Source organism: Sus scrofa, chromosome 18 (genome assembly GCF_000003025.6).
Source record: "Sus scrofa isolate TJ Tabasco breed Duroc chromosome 18, Sscrofa11.1, whole genome shotgun sequence".
Lineage (NCBI taxonomy): Eukaryota > Metazoa > Chordata > Mammalia > Artiodactyla > Suidae > Sus > Sus scrofa.
In genome coordinates, this window is record NC_010460.4 from 29,889,063 (window position 1) to 29,911,647 (window position 22,585).

At 37.2% G+C, this 22,585-nt stretch overlaps 1 protein-coding gene across 1 annotated transcript in view; it reads right to left on the minus strand.

Annotated features, from left to right (window-relative positions):
- TES (testin LIM domain protein) overlaps positions 6,816-22,585 on the minus strand; it is a 40,371-nt gene continuing 24,601 nt past the window's right edge. The window contains 5 exon segments of the mRNA NM_001123200.1: positions 6,816-8,070; positions 11,920-12,078; positions 12,477-12,692; positions 13,659-13,994; positions 14,859-15,111. Coding sequence (NP_001116672.1) covers positions 7,882-8,070; positions 11,920-12,078; positions 12,477-12,692; positions 13,659-13,994; positions 14,859-15,111 — 1,153 coding nt within the window. The 3' untranslated portion in view covers positions 6,816-7,881.

Here is a 22,585-nt window from a genome sequence, read left to right on the forward strand (position 1 = left end):
AGGATGTTTGTGGAATCAATAAATGGTTTGCTTTAGTTATCTGTATTAGTTAGGAAGGGCTAACTGCTATGACAAACAAACCTAATCACAGTGGCTTAAAACAGTAAAAGCTTATTTCTCTCTCACATTATGTTCCATTGTGCAACAGTTGGAGGGGAGGGCCTCTTTTATCTCCGGGCTTAACGATCTTCTAGGGAAACTTGAGTTTTAATGTCTAAGCCTAGAAGGGGACTACATTACTTTCGTTCATGTTCTATTGGACAAAACTTAATCACAAAGCCCTACACAACTGAAATGGATGCTGGGAAATATAGTCCCACTGGAAATAAGTTTGGTGATCATCTAGGCAGTGTCTGTCACACTGTCATTTTACCTAGCTATTTGCAATTATAATAGTCATCTTGTAGAATATCTTTCTGCTCACAATGGCTCCCTAAACTGCTGACCTTACCCCCGCCCCACTCCCTGCCCTTATTCTCACTGTTTCTCTCTCAAAACTCATTTGGGGAGATTTTAAACTGTTTTGTTTAGGTTGCATGACTCTACCTCTAGGACTTAAGTTGTTTTATCTAGTAAGAAATGATTGGGGTCAATCAGATTTTCTTTTGGAAGAATTTGGGATCAGAACCCAGAGACAGCCCATCAGTCTCTCATTGTGATTGGATTTGTAAACAAGAACTCAGAAAAGTTAAGGCAGCCATCTTTCCCTGACCATGTGAACTGAGGATCAGAGAGAATGTGTCCACATCAAAAAAAGAAAATGGAAGAGATATGCAGGGAGGACCTTGGAGGAGATCAGGATGGGAAGAGATCTGGTGGTTGCCTAGCCGATTTCTGTTCTTTCTTTCCTGCCTGTACCCTTGTGGCTATGCAGAAAAGACAAAAAAAAAAAAAAAAAAAAAAAAAAAAAAAAAAAAATAGTGCTAATCAAATAATCTAGTTCCACAAAGAACTTGAAATAGGTCAAAAGGGGAAACTCATACAATAATGTAGTCTTGAAAAATAAATATTTAAGTCATAGTTGCTATGTTGGTGGAGAGTCAGATTTTACTCAAACCTTCCTAGAAGTAAAAATGAAAGGGAAATGTAGTTATTATGTCACTCAACTTCATAAATGAGGAAATGCATGCTTCCCTTTGGAAGGTGAAGCTCTGTTAGCAGTAAGGTCCAAGAGTAATTTCTTGGGCAGTGCGTAAATGACCTATGTGAGGGAGTCCACAGCCTTCCCTCAATTCAAAGAGGACGACAATTCTCACATGTAAAGATAAAGGGCAATGCTTGGAATCTTTAACAATTAGGACCTCCATTATAGCTACTGAGTAGGCCTTTATTGTCTTATATTTTTAATGGCTTTGACCTAAAGCACCAAACATAAAGCACCATGACAGCATGGATCTTGTTCACCTTGTTCACTACTTTGCAAATTGCAGTCATCCCAGATGTGTAGCAGATGGTCAATAAATATTAATTATCCGAATGAAAGAGTGAGTGAATGAATGAATGAAGCACTGGAGAGAAGTGAAATGGCAGAGTTCAAGAGAAGAGAAGTTGTGTAAGATTGAGGTTTGGGGGACTTGTAGAGAGGGCAGCTGGAAGTCCGAGGACATTAGGTGGGAGAGAAGAGGGAATTTAGTAAGTGTTTCTGAGGGCAAAATATTTTGATTCTTGTAGCAATATTTTTAAAAAATTTAAGTAAACTGATTTTTTTTTTTTTAATCTTGTAGCTACTAAGCTATGTTTCTTCTACTGCTCCATTCTTTAGAAACTTGACCAAGTGAATTCAACCTAGACTAGTAAAACTCTTAACTTGATTTTCATGGCTTGTTCAGCTATCACTTAATTCATTTTATAATTCACCATTTTGGAGGCACATAGTATGTATTAAGCACTACATTGGGTTCCAGGAAAACAAATGTGAAAAAATTATATTCCAGCACTCATGTAGGGCAATGATTTAAGTAACCTAGTAGTTAGCATAGGTCAAAACTTTTGTAAGCACGGAGGATGAGTCACAAACTTGGTGGGGCTCAAGGGTGTCCTGGATCAGCTTCTTAGTAGTAGCTACCTTTGTAAAGTCATGGGAGTATGAAAGAAGCTACTAAATTCAAGAAACTGCAAACATTTTAGTATGGCAAGATAACAGTGTGCAAATATAAATGACTAGAAAAAAAGAGGCCAAATCATTATTAGATTTTTAAGAAGGAGAATAGGACTGCCATCTTTGCAGTGCACTCTGGTGGAAGACTAGAATGAATTAGAACAATATTTCTCAAAGTGTGGACCCAGACATCAGCATCAGCATTACCTGGGAACTTGTTAGGAATACAAATAATCAGAGCCTTATTCCAGACTCAGAAACTCTGGGGAGTGGGATCCAGTAATGTATTTAGCAAGCCTTCTGGTTGATTTTGTAGCACATTAAGGTTTGTGAACCATTGAGTTAGAATGAGGGTAAGACTATCAAGGAGGGCATACTAAGAACTAATGATACCCCTGATGAGAAACAGGTTATCAACTAACATGTTAGTTCTGGTTTTGGAGTGGTAGGCAGAGACAGATTGAAGTAAGTGTTTCAGATGGCCAGAGAAATCACCATGGTAGGGGTACCAAGGAATAAGTTATAGGTTGAGAAAGAGAGCAACTGAGAGAGTGAGCAAGCTTGACAGAGGAAGTAACAGTGTTCCATGGCTTGGAAATGGATTGTATATCGGGGAGTTCCTGTCATGGTGCAGCAGAAACAAATCTGACTAGGAACCATGAGGTTGCGTGTTCAATCCCTGGCCTCACTCAGTGGGTTAAAGATCTGGCGTTGCTGTGAGCTCTGGTGTAGGTCAAAGACGCGGCTTGGATCTGATGTTGCTGTGGCTGTGGCGTAGGCTGGCAGCTATAGCTCTGACTGGACCCCTAGCCTGGGAACCTCCATATGCCGTGGGTGCAGCCCTAAAAAGCAAAGAAGAAAAAATGGATTGGATAGATAAAAAGAGATGGTGGGGAGAGCAAACTAAACAAAATCCAGAAATGTCTCCCCAAGACCTTCACAGGGTCTCTTGCTCTGACTCCACATGATTTCTGGCCATGTAAGTGGCATCCTGCCTAAGAGACATGCCCCCAAATGATACCCCTGTCTCATCTCACAAGCCAGCAGAAACCCAAAGCTTCAAAACTTAATAGCTGCCAGGCCACCCCATACCTTTCGAATAGAGACTCTGAGCTCTAAACAGTTATTGAACCATAGAGGTTTTTGTCATTTGCCAATTTGACAGCCATTTCTTCTCTTCCTGTATCAGAACATTATTTTGTTTTAGGTGGCCATGTGCCCATCTCTCAGGGTGTGAATTATGATTAGTTAAGTCAGTGATAGCTAGTGCTTCTCTTTTCATCTGATGAGCATGTGAACTACTTCTAGCCAATGAGATGGAAGGGTGGGTAAGACTGCTGCGTCTCCCTGGGAAATTTTTCTCTTTGTTGAGACAGTGAAATACTTTTTGTCCCCTCTCTTTTGCTTTATATTTTGGATACTGTTATGTGAGGGAGTGGTGCTTGAATGAAAGAACAAACCCGAGAATGGAATGCAACACAGAGGATAGCAGAGCCTAGAGATTAAAAAGAGCTTGTTCTGAGCCCAGTTTGGGCTATTCTGTCTTGTGTTTAAGCCACTCTTAGTTGGGTTTTTAGTTATTTACATCCAAAAACATTCCTAATTGATAACTCACCCTTCTCTGGCAAATTAAACTTGGTATGCCTCTTAGTCCTGTTTACTCCAGGTATCTAGCTTTTTTTTTTTGGTCTCATTTGGAAACCTAAAATCCATTCTTCTTTGTTAATCCCCTAATCTGGTTCTATCCCTTCCTACATTCCCTAACTACCTCTGTGTTCTCTGAAATTCAGGTTCTGTGAACTTCAAAATTCCTTGTATTATCAACAGCTATACCTTGTTCCAACTAATTCCCAGTTATTCCTCAAGATCTTTCAAGCAGAGGTCAGCTAGTTTCTCTCCCATATGGGAATTTCAGAGTGCCGATGGGTAGGCATCTTCCTTATTCTCCACTGTTACAAACACTAATTTCTCTTTATTCCCTCACAGTCACAACTCTTTTAAGTATATCTAGCTCATGGTCTCAGATCTTACTGCCCATTTCTACCCTTAGATGCCATCTTCTATCAAATTCCAGGACACTCCTTAATTTTTTTTTGCTAACTTTAGCCTCTGGCTCACTCTTCTCCCTACCAGTTTTCCTGCTGCTATTCTTGGTCACTTCAACATATTCATAGATGTCCAACTCACTTTTGGCCCTATTATTGCCTAGACTCCTCAAATCCAACAGTCTTATCCTGTACCCTACTCAGTGTAATTTTGAGGAAAGAGAGAATCAGTGAGACTTAGCAAGGTCTCTAGATTTTTAACCTCAAGCCCTCCTTTGAACTATACCACACACTCTGCCTTCATAGTCAGTTACTAGTTATGGGAACATCAACTTGAATGTCCTTTCATTCAGTGATAGGTGACTCTAGTAAAGATAACTGGATGTGGGTTGTTTTTGCTATTGTCTGAAGGTCAAGATATTCCTGGAGAGACATATCACTGAAGAAAAATCAATAGCACCCTTCATAAATGTCAGCATAAAATGCCATTTAAAATAAGTATAAAAGGTTAATGATATCGTGTTTTGAATTTTTCAAAATACATTATCAGAAGCTACAATAGACGTATTGTCCCCCATGAAGATACAAAAGTGCTCAAATGCTGAAAATACACCCAGGTATCCAAGTGGGTCCTTTTCATATATGTGAATATTCAATACAATTATCAGAGTTGTCATTGAGCACTTAAATCAGGAGAGGTCAGGGAGGGGCAGAGCATATATGGTAAGAATTGTGGTAAAGTGCTATTTTATGGAGACATTGATGGAGTCATAAGTTTTCTGAGGAATTAGACAAGTTCATATATGTCAGGGCATCTTGAGACAAAGGCTTAATGCTGATCTTGGGCTGTGGTGTCTCTTTGGTAACCATGGTGAAGTTGGATGAGTTTAAACATTGCATGTTGGAAATTCCTTAAGAATGAGTCAATAATGAATCTCTTGCCTTTGGTAAAATGGAGCTGAAATACTTCAGAGTAAGATTTGGAAATCTATGCTAGAAGACTTCAGAGTCACGGAAGTTTCAGCTAGAGTTGATGAGAGCAAAAACAACACTTAGCCCCTCATTTCCAAAAAAATAAAAAAAGTAAAAAAGATACCATACAAAAAATACGACTAGAGTCTCTTGAGCAACTTGTATTTCTTAATGGGATTGGATAACTAAAATTCACTGATTTCTCAAAATTACAATTGTATTCAAAGGTTAAGAGCAAAATTCTTCTGCCTAGAGTTGAACAGAACATGTGCAGACTCTGTGAATGAGTTCATGATTAGTAATGAGGTTTGAAAGACCTTTTTTTAAAACTCGATTAGCAATTAAAAATGGTGCACATTCTCTTGTATTACATTTCATTACAGTTTATTCTGCTGCATTACAAGGCTGAACTAAGTCAGGGTAATGAGTCAGACCAAGTGGTTTTGTATTTCCTAGGCAAAGTAGTTTATTCTTCTAGGAAATGCCTAATATATATGCAATCAGTATCCCAGGTGGTGAATAATGGATTTAGCCAAATTTCTTGAGCCTCTATATCCCCAAAATAGCCTGATTCAATTTCGGCCCCAGAAGAGTGGAGGCTGCACTGGCAGACATGTGAAGAATAGTCCTGTTAGGAGTTCCCTTTCAGTGCAGTGAATTAAGGATCCAGTGTTGTCACCGTAAGAGCTCAGTTCATTGCTGTGGCACAGGTTTGATCCCTGGCCCACGGTATTTCTGTATCCTGCTCCCACCACCCCAAAAAAGAGTAATCTACTAGCATGCAGAGAAATTGTTTCAATTTATTCCTACTTAACCATGTCTGGGAATTTGTGGGAAAAATTCAATGGAAAATATACCTGTGGCCACTTGAGATAAAAGTGAAAGAGAACAAGCATAACATGTTATTTATAGACAGTGATGGATATTTGTGACATTAGCATTTAAAAATTGTATGCAGGATTAGATTACTTTTTAGATAAAATGACATGTATTCAAGCTCTAAAAGACACTTTCATGGCTGGGGAAGGCATACTGCAGAAGGAATAAATGTATGTTAGTGAGTGTGAGGTGGGAGGGATGGGAGAGTGGGGTATGGAATTTAGGGGAAGCACTATTAGCCAAACAAACATGAGCTGAAGAAAAAATCAAAATCAAATTATTCTGGGTATGTGTCACAGAAAAGAGCTACTCCCACTATGATATAAATAGTTCAGACTGAGGGGAAAAAAAAAATCTCATGACCTACTAATATTAGGAAGAATGAAACTACTACTCTTCCATGTTCACTTCCTTTCCTCAATATATTGCCATGAAAAAATTCTTAGAAAATCAAATAGAGCTGCAATTTGAGTGTAAGAGTAATACTTGTTAGATTCACCTCAAGAGAATATAGCTTTCCCAAACTTCAATTAAAATGATACTTTCCTTCTTTTGCAAAGAAAAAACTCCTGCATAACTTGAAAACCAAGAATTTAAATAGTTTATTATAAAGTTTCATAAAACATACCTTCACCATAATGAAAAGCCTAGTTTCTGTCCTTTCTCGTTAGAAATTGTCTTTATTTTGGAGGCCTATTTTTTATCTTTGGAAACACTGCCCCCTGCTGTAACAAGTGCTTAATTGCAAAAGGATTTTTTTTTTTTTTTTTTTTTTTTTTTGCTCTCAAATGAAAGGGATATGAAGAATAGAGGTACAATCATTAAAGTGAAAGAGATTTTATTTTGAATAATAATATCATATCATTCACTCCATTTAATTTTCATACTGCATAGCTATGTATGTAAATATATAGGGAAAAATAAACATTAGAAATACATAAGGATGGAAGTATACAGGCAAAAAAGACATTTGATATATACCCATGAATAGGTGTCAGAGGACAGTATCTATTAGAAAAGAATGAAAATCAAGCAAAAAGTCCATCCAAATCACAGCAGGTTAGTGAAAATAGTACAAATTATATAGCTTCCTGGATACAAAAAGTGTGCTGTTCTTTGGATTGAAGACAATATAAATGAGTGGCTTATTTTATGTCCAAGCCAAAAATCACTTATAAAAGTAAAAAATGTGGATGCCACAAGTGACAATAAAATATTCAAGGCCACAGATAGAGGTCACCAGCTTAGAAGAGAATACTGAGAGGTAGAGCAAATTAAAAAAATAGAGATATGCAATAAAGCCGCCTCTGCCTATGTTAGGAAATAGCAAATGCATAGGTATTAAAATGATAAAAGCTCTTCATACTTGCTGCATTTCTATCTTCTCTGTCACAGGAATTCACCATGTATCATGCTACAAAATTGAGTGAATAAGATGAAGTGATAAATGTAAGGCCTTGACATTAGGGCAAGTTTAATTTCCTTTTCATTTTTATAGAAGAACGGAAAAGGAATACAGAACATGAAATGCTTATCTTTCCATTCAAATACTGGCTTTTAAATGTTTCATATATACTGTGTTGGCACAAAGAGGGTAGAAATATGAAGACTGATCAAACCCAAACTTCCAACTCAGAAGGTTTTACATCTAGAAAGCTAAGAAAAGGTAAAATATTTTACCATTTTAAAAATCAAATGCTTAAGGCAGGTTTTAAAAATTGTGATGAGAAAAAAAATTGGTAAAACAGCAAAGAAAGATACTAAACAAAATCTCCTGGTTTCCTTTAGAGTTTCTTTTTTTCTGTTTATTTTTCCAAATTGCATTTTACAGTAGAAATGCAGACCCCTCTGGAGAGCTATGGCTCAATACTGTTTGGTGCTCTCCTCTTAAGACATCATCTTCTTACACTCCACTGAACAGAACACCATCCCTTCTACTGGCATGAACTTCTGCCCAATGAGACACTTGCTGCAGCAAGAGCACAGAAAGCATTCTGTGGACGCGTGCCAACTGAAGTTGTTATAGGTCACCCGCTGTACTTCTGGATCAATGGCATTGTGGCATCCTTGACATACCTGTTAAGTCAATTATACAAAGAAAAGAGGATTAGAGCTCAAACTGTGATGGTAACATTTTCATGTGAGAACAAGCTCAGTGCATTTCTCCAGATGGTAAATTAAACTGAGAATGAGAACTTCAAAGATAGACAACCGAGAATGACCTTCTAGTTAACCCTCAGAGCCAACAACTGTCACTGCAGGTCTACATGCGGAACACTGAGAAATAACAGATAAGTCCAAACAGGATGTCCCTACAGTGTTCAAGGCAGAGAGTCTTAATGGCAAGTACCAAAGCAGTGTGTTCGGTCCCAGCATATTCTATTAGATTGCACATTTTTAGTAATTATTAGGAAAATTTTTTTATGGTTTTTTCCTATACCACCAAATGCTGGCAATGATGTGGAACAACAGGAACTCTCATTCACTGCTGGTGGGGATGCAAAATGATACATCCAATTTGGAAGACAGTTTCTTATAATGAAACTAAACATACTCTCACCACACAACCCAACAATCGTGCTCCTTGCTATTTCCCTAAATGAGTTGAAAACTTAGGTGCATACAAAAACCTGTGCATGGATGCTTTATTTGTAACTGCCAAAACTTGGAAGCAACCAAGATGTCCATCGGTTGGTAAATGGATAAACTATGGTACATTCATACTATTCAGAGCTAAAAGGAAATGAGCTATCAAGCCAGGGAGGAACCTTAAATACACATTATTAAGTAATAGAAATGCTACATACTCTGTAATTCCAACTATATGACAATCTAGAAAAAGCAAAACTATGGAGATGCTACATACTCTATAATCTGGAAATGCTACATACTCTATAATTCCAACTATATGACATTCTAGAAAAAGCAAAACTATGGAGAAAATAAAAAGATCAGTGGTTTTGAGGGCTAGGCAGTACAGGAGGCAGGCAGGGAGGTGGGAGAGATGAATAGGCAGAGCACAGGGGGCTTTCAGGCCAGTGAAAATATTCTATATGATATTACAATGCTCGATACATGTTATTTGTCCATTCTATACATTTGTCCAAACCCACAGAATACACAATATCAAGAATGAACCCTAAGGTAAACTATGGATTTAGGATGATTATGATATGGCCATACAGATTCACCTTGGTAAAAACGTACTATTCTGGTGAATGATATTGATACTGCATAAGGCTGTGCATATGTGGGGGTAGGATGAATACAGGAAATCTCTGTATCTCCCTCTCAATTTTGTGGTAAACCTAAAACTTCTCTTAAAAAAAACAATCTTAAAAAAAGATTTTTTTCTCATTCATTAAAGCTTTGAAGTGGTAATTTTACCAATCTTATCTATGACATGAGATTAATAATACCAGTAATTACTAGACTGTAGTAAATGAAAATCATTGTCCAAGTAATTAAAGACTATATAAATGAGTTCCCATTGTGATTCAGCAGTAAGGAACCCCACCTGTATCCATGAGGATGCAGGTCCAGTCTCTGGCCCCACTCAGTGGGCTAAGGATCCAGTGTTGCTGTGAGCTGTGGTGTAGGTCACAGATGAGGCTGGGATCCTGTGTTGCTGTGGTGTAGGCCAGCAATTGCAGCTCTGATTAGACACCTAGCCTAGGAACTTCCCATATGCCACAGGTGTGGCCCTAAAAAGCAAAATAAATAAATAATTAATGAATTAAAGCATGCTATATTATAAAGCTAAATAATTCAGAGATTCTCTCATTCTCTCTCTCTTTTTTTTTTTTTTTTTTTTGCTTTTTTAAGGCTGCAGGTGTTGCATATGTAAGTTCCCAGGCTATGGGTCTAAGCTACAGCTGCTGGCTTATACCACAGCCACAGCAACATGGGATCTGAGCCACATCTGCAAGCCTACACCACAGCTCATGGCAACGCTGGATCTTTAACCCACTAAGCAAGGCCAGGGATCGAGACTGCATCCTCATGGATACTAGTCGGGTTCATTTCTACTGAGCCACAACGGGAACTCCTCTCATTCTTTTTAATCATCTGTGGTTATCCTTCTCCAATAATGACTGCAATGTAATGGAGAGAAGCTTGTAACAATTAAATAAAGTAGTTTTACAAGTCTTAGCTATGAGACAGGAGATTAACACCAATAACTTAAAACTTTATTCAGTAAATATGTGAGTACCTACTGTTTTGTTTTAGTGTTGAAAATAGAACAGGAAAAAAGCAGACAAAATTCCTACCCTTATGGAGTTTACATTCCAGTCCTTGAGACCAAGGTCACACACCCTACAATAAAATGTCCTTACAAAATAACCTTCTTCTGTAGAGAAATTATTGCAATAATGTTCATAAAAGTGTTTTTTTAGCTAAATTATGTATCAGGCCACATGGTGATTCAACATCTTCTCCCCAGGTATAAGGAAGGCCATGCTGACCCAAAAGCAAATGAGAAATGTTAAAACACAAGTCAGTCACTCAAACACTTCCTAAGTGTAGACACTGAGAGTATGAAAAAAAAAGAGGGAAGCTCTATCCTCAAGCTGTTAACAGTCTCGTGGCAGAGACAGATGAGTGATATTAACAATTATACACATGTAGGCAAGCACACACACAGAGCCCCATGGGAAGAGAAGCGTCCAGCCAACAAGAGAAAGGCATTCTAAAAATTTAGGTTTACCTGAGTCTGTTGGAATGTTCAGGTATAGTCAGGTAAAATGGGGAATAGGAGGGTATAGCAAAGGAATTAGTGTGAGCAGAAGACAAAAAATAGTGTATAAATGAGAAAATGCGGGTAACTTGTGGAAATGTATGATCTGGGTTTGATAACTAGTAGAAGCAATTAGGCAAGAAGGGGCTGGATCTATTAAGCAAAGGCTTAAAGATGAGATTTTCATTTTTGAAAGATTATCTTCCATCATTATGGAATGAGAATGGAAATAGGGAGAACCAATTTGAGGTCGCTACAATAACTCAAATGACAAAAAGAGCTGAAGTATTGTAGCTGTAACTATGAGGATCTGAGATACACTGATAAGGCAGAGTTGGTAGAAAATGATAGCTGATAAATTATATCTGGGGGTGATGATGGATAAAGGCTGAAAATTAGCACTGACATCAAAACTTGTTGCCTTATTGTCATAGTATATTCCTAGAACTATATAAATGTCACTTACTCCTTAGCCAAGACTCTCCTCTATTTTATAGCTCAGAGGGATCTTTAACTAGTACTTATTTTTCTGCATATAAAGTAAATGCCCATCCTTTGATACCCTCAGGATTATAAGCTTTACCATAAATGCTCAAATATTTTTTTATCTACTCTTATCTAATTTATCTGTCTCCAGACTACCATATAATAGATGCTCCTTGTAAGCAGGGTAAATCCATTCAGATGTTTGCCTCATGCAAACAAATCTAAATATGCAGGGCAAATTCTGTTATAAAGTTTTGTTACATATGTCATTTGAATCTATACAATTACTATACAATCTCCAAGTAACCAACACTAAGCCCTAGGGGGTGATCTGATAACATGAACAGCAACAAATACTGAAATAGAGCTAAAGAATGTGATGAACCACACCTAAAATGTTAATTTAGTTGGAATCTGATCTGTATAATGAAAATCAATCCACATCATTCCCATTAAGGAACTTTTTGTTTGGCGGAGATTTGATTATCAAGTAGCACTTTATAGTGTAAACGGTGCAGGTAGAAATCTTGAGGTGGTTCATCACAGGCAACGCATATACTGTTTTTGAAGTACCTGGATTTTAATACCCTATGGTATGGAATCACAGCTTTCTAACTTAAAAGTATTACTTTCTGTTTCTCCTTTGTAAGAGGCTTAATTAAAGCAGGTCAAGGCTACCACATCCCAAGGAGGCCTCTTACCACAGCATGGTTCTTCACATAGCAGGGCTTGCACACGGGCTTGTCATTGACCATCACATATATTTCCCCAGCTAGGATGTTGTCACAGTCAAAGCAGCAGAAGTGTTTCAGATGCCAGTTTTGGTTTTCTGCTTGGGTATACTCATTGCTGAATATCAGCTGGGAAGAAGATGAAAATAAGATGAATTATGCTTTTTCCATTTTTGCCACAAATGACTTAAGCCTGAGGTTATCTGAACCAATAAGAGATTCAGATCTATAAGGAGTATCAGCCTATTTTCTTCAGTTTGAAGCCTAAAAAATAACCTAAAGCTTAAACTTGGGTGATTATTAGTTTAGTTCAAGTCCACCTTTTATGCTTCTGGATAGTCTTCCATTAGTCTACACAACACGGACACACAGAATGACTGAAATTAAGTTTTTCATTCAACTTCTTTGGATGTAAATAAAGCAACTTGATGCTTGGTTAATTCACGCTGCCTTCTTGCTAAGGGCAGCTGGGTTGGCATAGTGAAGGGACTGCACAGGGGTGCAAAAAGGGGCCCCAGAGAACATACCTCATCACAGCCAGCACACCGGGGTTTCTCACTGTCACAGTAATGTCTGCCACAGTACAGCTTGTCATTTTTCCAGAAATAAATCATGTCGACCAGGAGTTCGTGGCAGGTACTGCAGACAAAACAAGCTGGGTGCCACAGTTTATCATAGCCAGCCCTTTCAGCATAGATGGCTGGGTCTCCTTCTTTCATACTTAGTTTGCAGCAATAGCAGGACTGAAAGAAAAACCAGCCAAAACAATCTAGTCAAGCTAAGACTAGCATTTCTCATCAACAGTTTCAGTAGAAATGCAGAGAAACTACTTTCAAAAAAAATAATTTCTACTGAAATTAGTAATCTGTCCATGTAGGCAAAACAGTGTTACTATTTCTGTGAAGGCAGGCAAATCTCTTGGCTTTCTCCAGCCTCCTCAAACCTAATTCTGGGCACCCTCTGTGTAACAGAGCATTGTTTACTGAATTAAGCCACTTATGGAAAAAGGCTAATAGTAATTTTCATCTCAATTTTAAGTAGTTCTCTCAAAAATGATTACCATAGAACTTATTAGTTCTTTATTTTTTGTAAATACAGGACTAAGCCTTGTTGGTTGATGTGCTAACTGAATCTATGAAAAACACATTACAGTAAGTTTAATTTCTTACTTTTTTGTTCATCTCTGCCACAATTTTCTTCTACTTTCAAAGCATTAAAAAAAAAAAGACTTCGATTTCCCTCTCTATGTGAGATTTCAAAACAATATAATTGACTATATATCTACCTAAATTTAAGTTTAAATTGTAGGCACATTCTCATAAGCAAAACTGAATTAACCTAATATATTATATTCTTATATATGGGAAGAGCTAAACAATTAACATCAAAATTATGTTTAGAAACAGATTCTAAATTGTATGCTGTACTCCATCCAGCGCAACGCCAATGCTAACTACCATGTATACATAAAAATCACAAGTATCTCTGGCAACAAATAATCAGAAAATGTGGTTTTATACCAAAGTTTCACACATGACGATTCTCTAAAATAAGCCTAAACTGAATTGTAATTCAATGCATGTCCCTCATCTACTCCCATGTGGAAATGGAGGAATGCTACCACTCCACCCCTACCCCCCCAATTCAAAGAAATGGAATGAATCTGTAAAATACACCAATTGGGTCAACACTATGGCTGCTGCACTTACATACTGAGTTGTTTTATGTTCGGCCGATTTGTCTTCCATGGCCCCCACTGCTGATGTGGTGCTTCTGTCCCCACCAGGAATGCACATTCTGTTGGGGCCTTGAGCATTCATCTCACGGGGAAGTTTCACATCTCCTACTCCTAGAGCCTCGCTCTTATATTTCTTCACAAACTGCTCCATCTCCTTCACCTCTTTGGGAGACAACTCATGGCACTTTGAAGGGTCCTGGTCATGTGCAGGGAGTTGCTTGGCCAACTGCTTCTTCCGGTACTGTGCCCCCTCTGAGCCTGCTACTGGCTGCTTCTCCTTGGGCAGCATCTGCATGTACTGCCTGGCCTAGACCACAAAGAGACCAGTGTTAACTAGGTGATGCCTGGGTCATAAGATAAATAATATTTCATAGCAGTCATCAAAAGCAAGTTAATGAAGAAGTCAGTATATCCATTAGTAACAATTGATCTTCATAATGTAAATATCTTGATATGTTAACACATTAAAAAGTGGTACATTAAAGAGATTTAGGTCAGTAAAAATGAACACATCTTTCTTCATGAAATTAAAGCTTTTTTCCAATTTGTAAAAAGACTTGGGTTACTAATGTTCACTTAAGTGTACAACTGTATAATTGCAAGAGAAGAGAATTTTTTAGGTAGCATGTTTAGACTGGCCTAAGGTATTTTAATCATTCTAAGAAAATGGTATCACTCTAAGTCACTTTGATGATTTGGCTAATTTTCTTAAAAGAGTTCCAAATGTCTCATCTAGTTGTTACAACAGTGGAAGAAGCCTGACACAAAATTGCATTTTTTTTTTTTTGCCTTACATAATTAAAGAAATACAGTGCTGAATATTTTGAGTTCTAAAAAATGAAATTCTATTCCTTAGCTATTCTTAACTATCTTAAGAGAAATCTTCTCAAGAATAAAAGTTATTAGATTTATATAAAACATGTTTCTCAATCTAATTATTAAAAATGTCAGACCATATCTTTGAAAAGGTTAACATAGAATACCTAGCTAGTCAGAAGAATTCTATGAGGTATCTAATCTTACTTCCAAAAGACTAAGTAATGGGAAGTCAAGGTAATGGGAATCCTGGAAAAACAACAGACCTGAGGTCAATTAGGTCACGAAAGGAATTGCCCTGAGTAGGTAGCCCAAGAACATTAATAAAGGGACTTCCCTCCCCTTTATTATTTACCAATGCCTGATTCTGGACAGGAGGAGCCCATTCATAGGTAACTGTATTGATGGAGATATTCTTCTTGGCAGCAACTGGATTCGTCAGTATCATAACATTGCGTTTATACATGGGAATTCCGTCTGATTTTAGCTTTGCAATCAGGGTGGTATACTTGGTGTCCTCAAAAAGTTTCCCCACTTTTCGGTCCTCTTCGTTGCTCAAGAGGACATCATGCTCTTCTTGGCCACACTTGCAGTTACGACATATTTTTCTATAATTTTGTAGATAGGTAGACAACGATATATAATCAATCACACATATATAGTTCATAATATACTTTTACTCATATTCCATACAATGGTATGCAAAGGCAAGTCTTGGGAGGTGGGTTGTGAGAAATTACAAGTAGCTACCCATAAAATTAAGCAAGGAAACATAAAAATGTATTTTTGTTTTATAAGACTTTGAAAAAGTTAGGTTTTGAATAAAAAGTGCATGCTCAAAGGCACTCATCTGAGGATGACCCTATCTGGTGCTCCTCATTTTCTCACTCATATAAACAAAACACAATTATAGACAAACTATCCAACTATCACAGCAAGCAGTTTCATAGTTTACTGCATGATAACAATTACCCACATTCTTTTTTTTTTTTGTCTTTTTTGGGCCACACTCATGGCATATGTAAGTTCCCAGGCTACGGGTCAAATCAGAGCTACAGCTGCCGTCCTACACCACAGCCACAGCAATGCTGAATCCAAGCCACATCTGTGGCCTATACTATAGCTCATGGCAATGCTGGATCCTTAACTCACTGAGTGGGACCAGGGATATCAAACCCATGTCCTTATGCATACTTGTCAGGTTCATTTCCGCTGAGCCATGAAGGGAACTCCCTCTTTTGTTTTTTTTTAAGTGAGAAATAAGGAAGTTGGTAACTTTTCTGATCAAGTTGATATAATTTTTTTGGTAATCCTAAATTTAGGTTTAGATTTTCTCATTTCCTTTCCTGTCCCCTTTCCAATTTCCTCTTCTTTCTTTTCTCATTTACCATTTCCTTTATCTTTCCTTCCCTCTTACTTCTTGAAACATTTAGTGACCACTTATCATGTGCTCCCTTATGTATCAGAAGACAGATGGATGAAAGACTTTGAACTTCTTATAGTTGAAGGACACCAACCCCCTTCCCCAATCTAGTCTGACATGTAACTTTCATTCATGCAACATATATGAATGTCCATGTGCCAAGCAATGTATTGATACTAGGACATAATGGTGAAAAAATTGAGCCCAGTTTCTGACATTCTAGAATATACCATCTAGTGGGGAGACAGACATTAAACAAATACACACACACACACACCCCTATAACTGCAGTTGTGATAAGAAAGAAAAGTACAGGATACTCTGAAGGGGTATGATTTTGACTTGGAACTGGTGAGGAAAGAATTCCATATTGCTCCATAAGAAAGTGACATTTAGGTTAAGATCTGAAGATGTGTAAAACAGGTGTGAGTTGTGTGTGATTATTTGAGAAGGGATAAAGAAAGAAGAGCCTCCAAACATTCTGGATAAAAAGAGTATCTGTGGTGGTCCTGAATTAGGAAAGAGATTGTGCCCTTAGGTCCCATGATCAGAGAAGTCTGGTCTGACTACACTGAGGTAAGTAAACAGGGTAATGACAAGGCTGGAAAGGTAAATAAACAGCAGCCAGCATGAGATCATGCAGGGACTTAAAGGACACATTACAAAATTGGCTTTTATTATAAGAGCAATAAGGAGGCACTGAGGGCTTTTAAATATTAGAATAACATGACTAAATCTATCATTTTCAAAAGTTATAATACTTGCCATGTGGAGAATAGATTAGGGGTATAGATATAACTGGAAAAAGACCATTAATATCTACATGTCAATGGTGCATCCAGTTTGCAATGGCATGTTTCTAGGTAACAGGAATTTTACTGTTGCTTCGCAAATGGAATTTACATCCTGGATGGTTATTGTTTTGACCAAGGTAAGATGTGTAATAATTCGGACTGGAGTATCTGACAGTGGAGATAAAAAGAAAGGAACAAATTTAAGATATTCTTGAGTGTGAGACTGATTAAACTTTGTGGATATAGTGATGGTGAAGGGAAGGCTGTCTGTTAAAAGATGAACCTGGGTTTCCAGGATGATTAAGTTGGTAGAATGAATGTAATTTATTAGATCATAATGCAAAAGGACAGATCTGAGGTATGGGGAGAAAAGGTTGGTGAAAGGTATCCAAACTGAAGTATTGATAAGTTTGAAATGCTTGTGAGACAGGGTAAAGATATTAAGTAGATACTAGGCTATATAGATCTAGTGTTAAAAGCTGTAGCCTGGTAGAAAATATAAATTTGGAAGTTAGGGAATAACATAAAAATGCTCATGAGTTAAACAGATCACTTTCACTGCCCAGGGGAAGAGCAGAAGAAGAAGATGAGGACTCAGGAAGGAGTCTGGTAAAGGAGCATAAGCTAGAAAAGGTGGCAGAGGAAAACAAAGAAGTAGAGAGACTCTGTGGGGTTACAAACATAAGCTGGAACTAAAATACAGGACAAGGATAGCATATAAGTTAGAGGAATCTGAGAGTTTTAAAGAACAATTCTAATATCTTTACATTGTTTAGGAAAATACCAAAGATACAGATTGACATTAGATGTTGTTAAGCATGTATGTTAAAATATCTAGATAACTAAAGAAATACAACTTCTAAGCTAATAGAAGGAATGAAAATATATATTAAGAAATATCTAGTCAAACAGAAGGCAGTAAGAGAGAAGGAAAAATAAACTTAAGAAATTAGGACATATAGGAGTTCCCGTCGTGACACAGCAGAAACGAATCTGACTAGGAACCATGAGGTTGCGGGTTTGATCCTTGGCCTCGCTCAGTGGGTTAAGGATCTGGCGTTGTTGTGAGCTGTGGTGTAGGTTGCAGACCTGGCTTGGATCTGGCATTGCTGTGGCTGTGGTATAGGCTGGTAGCAACAGCTCTGATTGGACCCCTGGCCTGGGAACCTCCATATGCCACGGGTGTGGCCCTAAAAAGACAAAAGACAAAAAAAAAAAGAAATTAGGACATATAGAAAGCACAAATTAGGTGGTTGATATACCCAAACATATCAACAGTCACGAGAAATGGATTCATTTCTCCAATTAAAAGACAAAAGTGGGAGTTCCTTTCATGGTGAAGCAGAAACGAACCCTACTAGTATCCATAAGGATACGGGTTTGATCCTTGGCCTTACTCGTGGGTCAGGAATCTGGCGTTGCTCTAAACTGTGGTGCAGGTTGCAGATGCAGCTCAGATCCCGTGTTGCTGTGGCTATGGTGTAGGCCAGCAGCTGTGGCTTCAATTCGACCCCTAGCCTATGAGCCTATGAACTTCCATATGCCACAGGTGCAGCCCTAAGAAGCCAAAAAAAAAAAAAAAAGACAAAGGCTTTCAGAAGGATAATACAACAAAGTTAAACTATATGCTATTTTTAAGAAATGCTTTCATTTTAAGCACAAAAAAGATGATAATATATGGATACAAAAAGATAAACCAGGCAAACACCAGCAAAATATGTTAGATACCTATATTATTATCACACAATGCTTTTTCCTTTAATGAGTATTAAAGAAAGTCACTACATAGTAACAAACATTTAAAACACCTCTAAGATTTAATAATTCTGAACTCAATACAGCCTAATAATCTAACTTAAACAATAATATAACAGAAATATAAGAAATTAATGAACAAACCCATTCTTATAGTGAGACTAAAAAATTAGAAATAAAGATTTGAATAACAAGGAGTTCCCATCATGGCGCAGTGGTTAACGAATCCGACTAGGAACCATGAGGTTGCGGGTTTGGTCCCTGCCCTTGCTCAGTGGGTTAACGATCCAGCGTTGCCGTGAGCTGTGGTGTAGGTTGCAGATGCGGCTCAGATCCCGCGTTGCTGTGGCTCTGGCATAGGCTGGTGGCTATGGCTCCGATTGGACCCCTAGCCTGGGAACCTCCATATGCCGCAGGAGCGGCCCAAGAAGTGGCAAAAAGACAAAAAAAAAAAAAAAAAGATTTGAATAACATAATTATCAAGCTTGATCTAACAGATACATAAAAATATTAGATCCAATGACTGGAGAACATACACTTTTGTAATAAGTATTTGAAACACTATGAAAAACTGAACACTTCCTATGCCATGGAGCAAATCTCAAGAAATGCCCAAGGACTGATCATTAGCCGCATTATCTGAACAGAATGCAATTATGTTAGAAATCATCAGAAACAAAGTAACTACAAAGTAGTTTCAAAAAATACTCCTAAAAAATTCAATGTTGAAAGAAAAAAATCACAATAGAAATTAAAAAAAAAATTGGGGGGAAAAGAAAATAAAACTATTACTTCCTGAAATTTGTAAGACACACTTAAAGAGACTCTGGGGAAGAAATTTATAATTAAGGTATGCTCAAATTAGAAAGAAAAATAAAAATTAATAAGCTAAGTGTTTAACTCAGGAAGTTAAGAAAAATTCAGAGTGAGCCTAAAATGAAAGGAAGGAAGCAGAAGCTGATAAAGTAAATGTTTGCTTCTCATTAGATGCAAAAAAAAAAAAAAGATTCAATACATTTCAGCGTTTCTTCTGACTACATTTTAAAAGTAATTTTAGCTGTTGAAGTGAACTATACAGGATTTTAGAAAGGATTTCTGGAAGAAACCCACAAGCACTTAGTAGCTATCATACTTAGTGCATTCATTTTAGGATCTGAAGCAAAGAAAGCAACCTTGCCATTGCTACTTCATTCACTTTGTCCTGTGGGTACTAATCAGAGCAGTAAGAAAGTTCAAAGAAATAAAAGTTATAAGGATTCATCAGAAAGGAAGAAGCTAAACTGTTGGTAATCACAGATGCTATGATTGATCATATAAAAATGTATTAGCATCAATAAGAGTTTAATAACTTTTCTGGATTTAAAATTAATATAAATCATTAGATTTCTCTACATTGGAAAATTAGAAAAAAACAACTAAAAACTCTTGACTCTCTTTGTCAGATATTAAATTATTACATAATTACAGATTTTCATGTCCTATTTTTGTAAGGTATCAAACTAAAAGCATTAGATCTGACTTACAGTCCCAGAAAGAGACAGAGAGAGAGACAGAGTCTGAGATATGAGAGGTGGGGAGGCAAACTACTTTCCTTGTGCACACATTGGTCAAAATTCTTTATTTGGTGAGAACTGGCTCAGGGCTTCATATATTCTAGTTGAGCTATAAAAGACTCTTGAATCTGGTTATCTCATACTTCCATCTGGTGGAAAGGAACATATTATTCTACTACAGCATGTTCTTCATTCTTATTCTTTGGTTAACAGCAACAATATAATTCTTCATAAAACTATCACGCTTCTTTTGGATCAAGCTTAAAATCACTCCTTCCTAAAGGGAAAGAGGTGGGTTGGGAATTTAGGTCTTAATATAGATAAACAGATCCTTATGTGGCTGTGAACTATGGCATGCATCCTCATAATTTGCAAAGTGATTGACTGAAGAAGGAAGTAATAATGTTGCAAGGATGTAAGGAATACTGGATTTTCTTGGAAAATGTTTATTATCCAGTTCTACACTAGTGCAACATGTACACCATGCAATGAGAGGAGTTAAACTCTAGAATTTGAAAGACAAATAGTAAAAGAGTAAGTGAAATAAAGCCTGCTGGTTTTCTAAAGCACAAACTATGACAAACTGTTGCATGGCTAAATCAACTGTATTTACTATATATAAAAAAGGCATATTAACCAATGATATGAAAGCCATCTCTATATTTTTTCTTATTATTTGTCTTGGCTATTCTTAGAAGATCTATATTGTGAGAAAATCTATATTGCCTATCCACCCCTTCACCCACTTGACATATCTTTATTAAGCAAGTAAAATCTGGTTAAAACAATACACCAATAGCAGCAGTGATGAGGGAAAAAGGAGTAGCTAAAGAAGTCAGACCATGCTCGATTATCGGTTTTCTATGTGGGGAAAAAACCTGTGGTTGATTAATGATAGTTTTTAAAATCACAAATATATTATAAGCCTCATTTGCATCGTCACTCCAACATGGTGACCAATATAGTAAGAGAGCACTTGGTAGGAATATGACCCAAGAAGGGTAGGATGGCTCTTTTAGTGAGAGTTGTCATCACTAAAGCAGCCAAAAGGACCACTTCCCTTCTAGACCCCTAACACCAGAGCTCCATTTCCATAATAAAAAGGGACAACTACAAACCACTAGGCAAGAAAGAAACCTATAAAATCTGGGCCAGGTGCTAAGAGCTATCCATTGTGGAAATCTGTGTTATTTACTACTTACCCAGGTGTAAAAAATGTTTTGGATCCTTATCTTGGAGTTTTACAGTCTACATTGCTCTACATTTGAATCTACCATAGATTAAAATGTTTATTTAATTTAAAATATTTAAATTAAACATTTTTATTTTTAGAAATAACTTCTAAAAACTTTTAAAGTATTTAGAAGAAACCAATACATTTATTAAAAGGAAAATTTTGTTGAGGAGTTGAGGAAGAAAGGGATCTTGGTATCTAAGAGAAGCCATAAGGATGAGTGGGACATTTACCACATATTTAATTTCAGTCTAATATAATCCATATTCCATCCTTAAGAAAACAAAGAACTTTAAAAAACTGATTTTATGTCAACCTTAAACAAAACAAAAACAGGGCAGGAGTTCCTGTTGTGGCTCAGCAGGTTAAGAACTGGACTAGTATCCATGAGGATGCGGGTTTAATCCCTGGCCTTGTTCAGTGGGTTAAAGATCTGGCATTGCCATGAGCTGTGGTGTAGGTTGCAGAGTTGGCTCAAATCCCTTGAGTTGCTGTGGCTGTGTTGTAGGCCGGCAGCTGTAGTTCTGATTAGACCCCTAGGCTGGGAACTTCCACATGCTCCAGGTGTGGCCCTAAAAAGAAAAACAAAAAAAACAAAAACAGCATAGGTGAGCACAGTACTCATGTGCTAGAGGCTGTGTTTGTAAAGTTTGCACAGTATCTTTCCTTAAATGATTCATACATAACTTTTGATGACATATGTAGACAAATAATTTATTAAATTTGAGCTATACCAATTTGATAGCAGTTTGGGGAGAGAATATAAATCAGTTCCCATACTTAACATGGTTCATATCTCTAAATCTTCTAAACTGTCCTAGAGCAATTCACCCCAAACTCTCCATGAAATGTTAATAAAAGTTGTGCTGAGGAAAAAAAAGGAGGAGGGGCGATTCTGAATCAAGTTAGTTTAAAAGTCTTCTTTATGACTTTTAAAAAAATATGTGAGGGTAAATTGGTAAAGAGGGAAGCTCAAAGCCGTGGGGGGGGGGGAGAAGGTTATTTGTACTAAAAGTTCTCTGTACAGAAAAGTTTAACGCTGTTAACACACACACAATCAAATATTAATATGCATGACAAATCAGAACTGTATACTCAAAATTTTATATTACAACTTCAGAGTTCTTGAGTTAAGTCCAGGAGAGAGACTTACCAAAATATAGCAAAAGCACTGCCTCAGAAAAGTAAATTTACAGTTTCAAGCTGAAAGCAGTCAAGAAACTATCCCTCATACCCTCAAGAGAGAAATTGTTGTATCACTATTTGTAAAAATTATTATTTTTCCAAGGCAAGCAGTAGCAACTAGAGTGCTCTGACATGCTG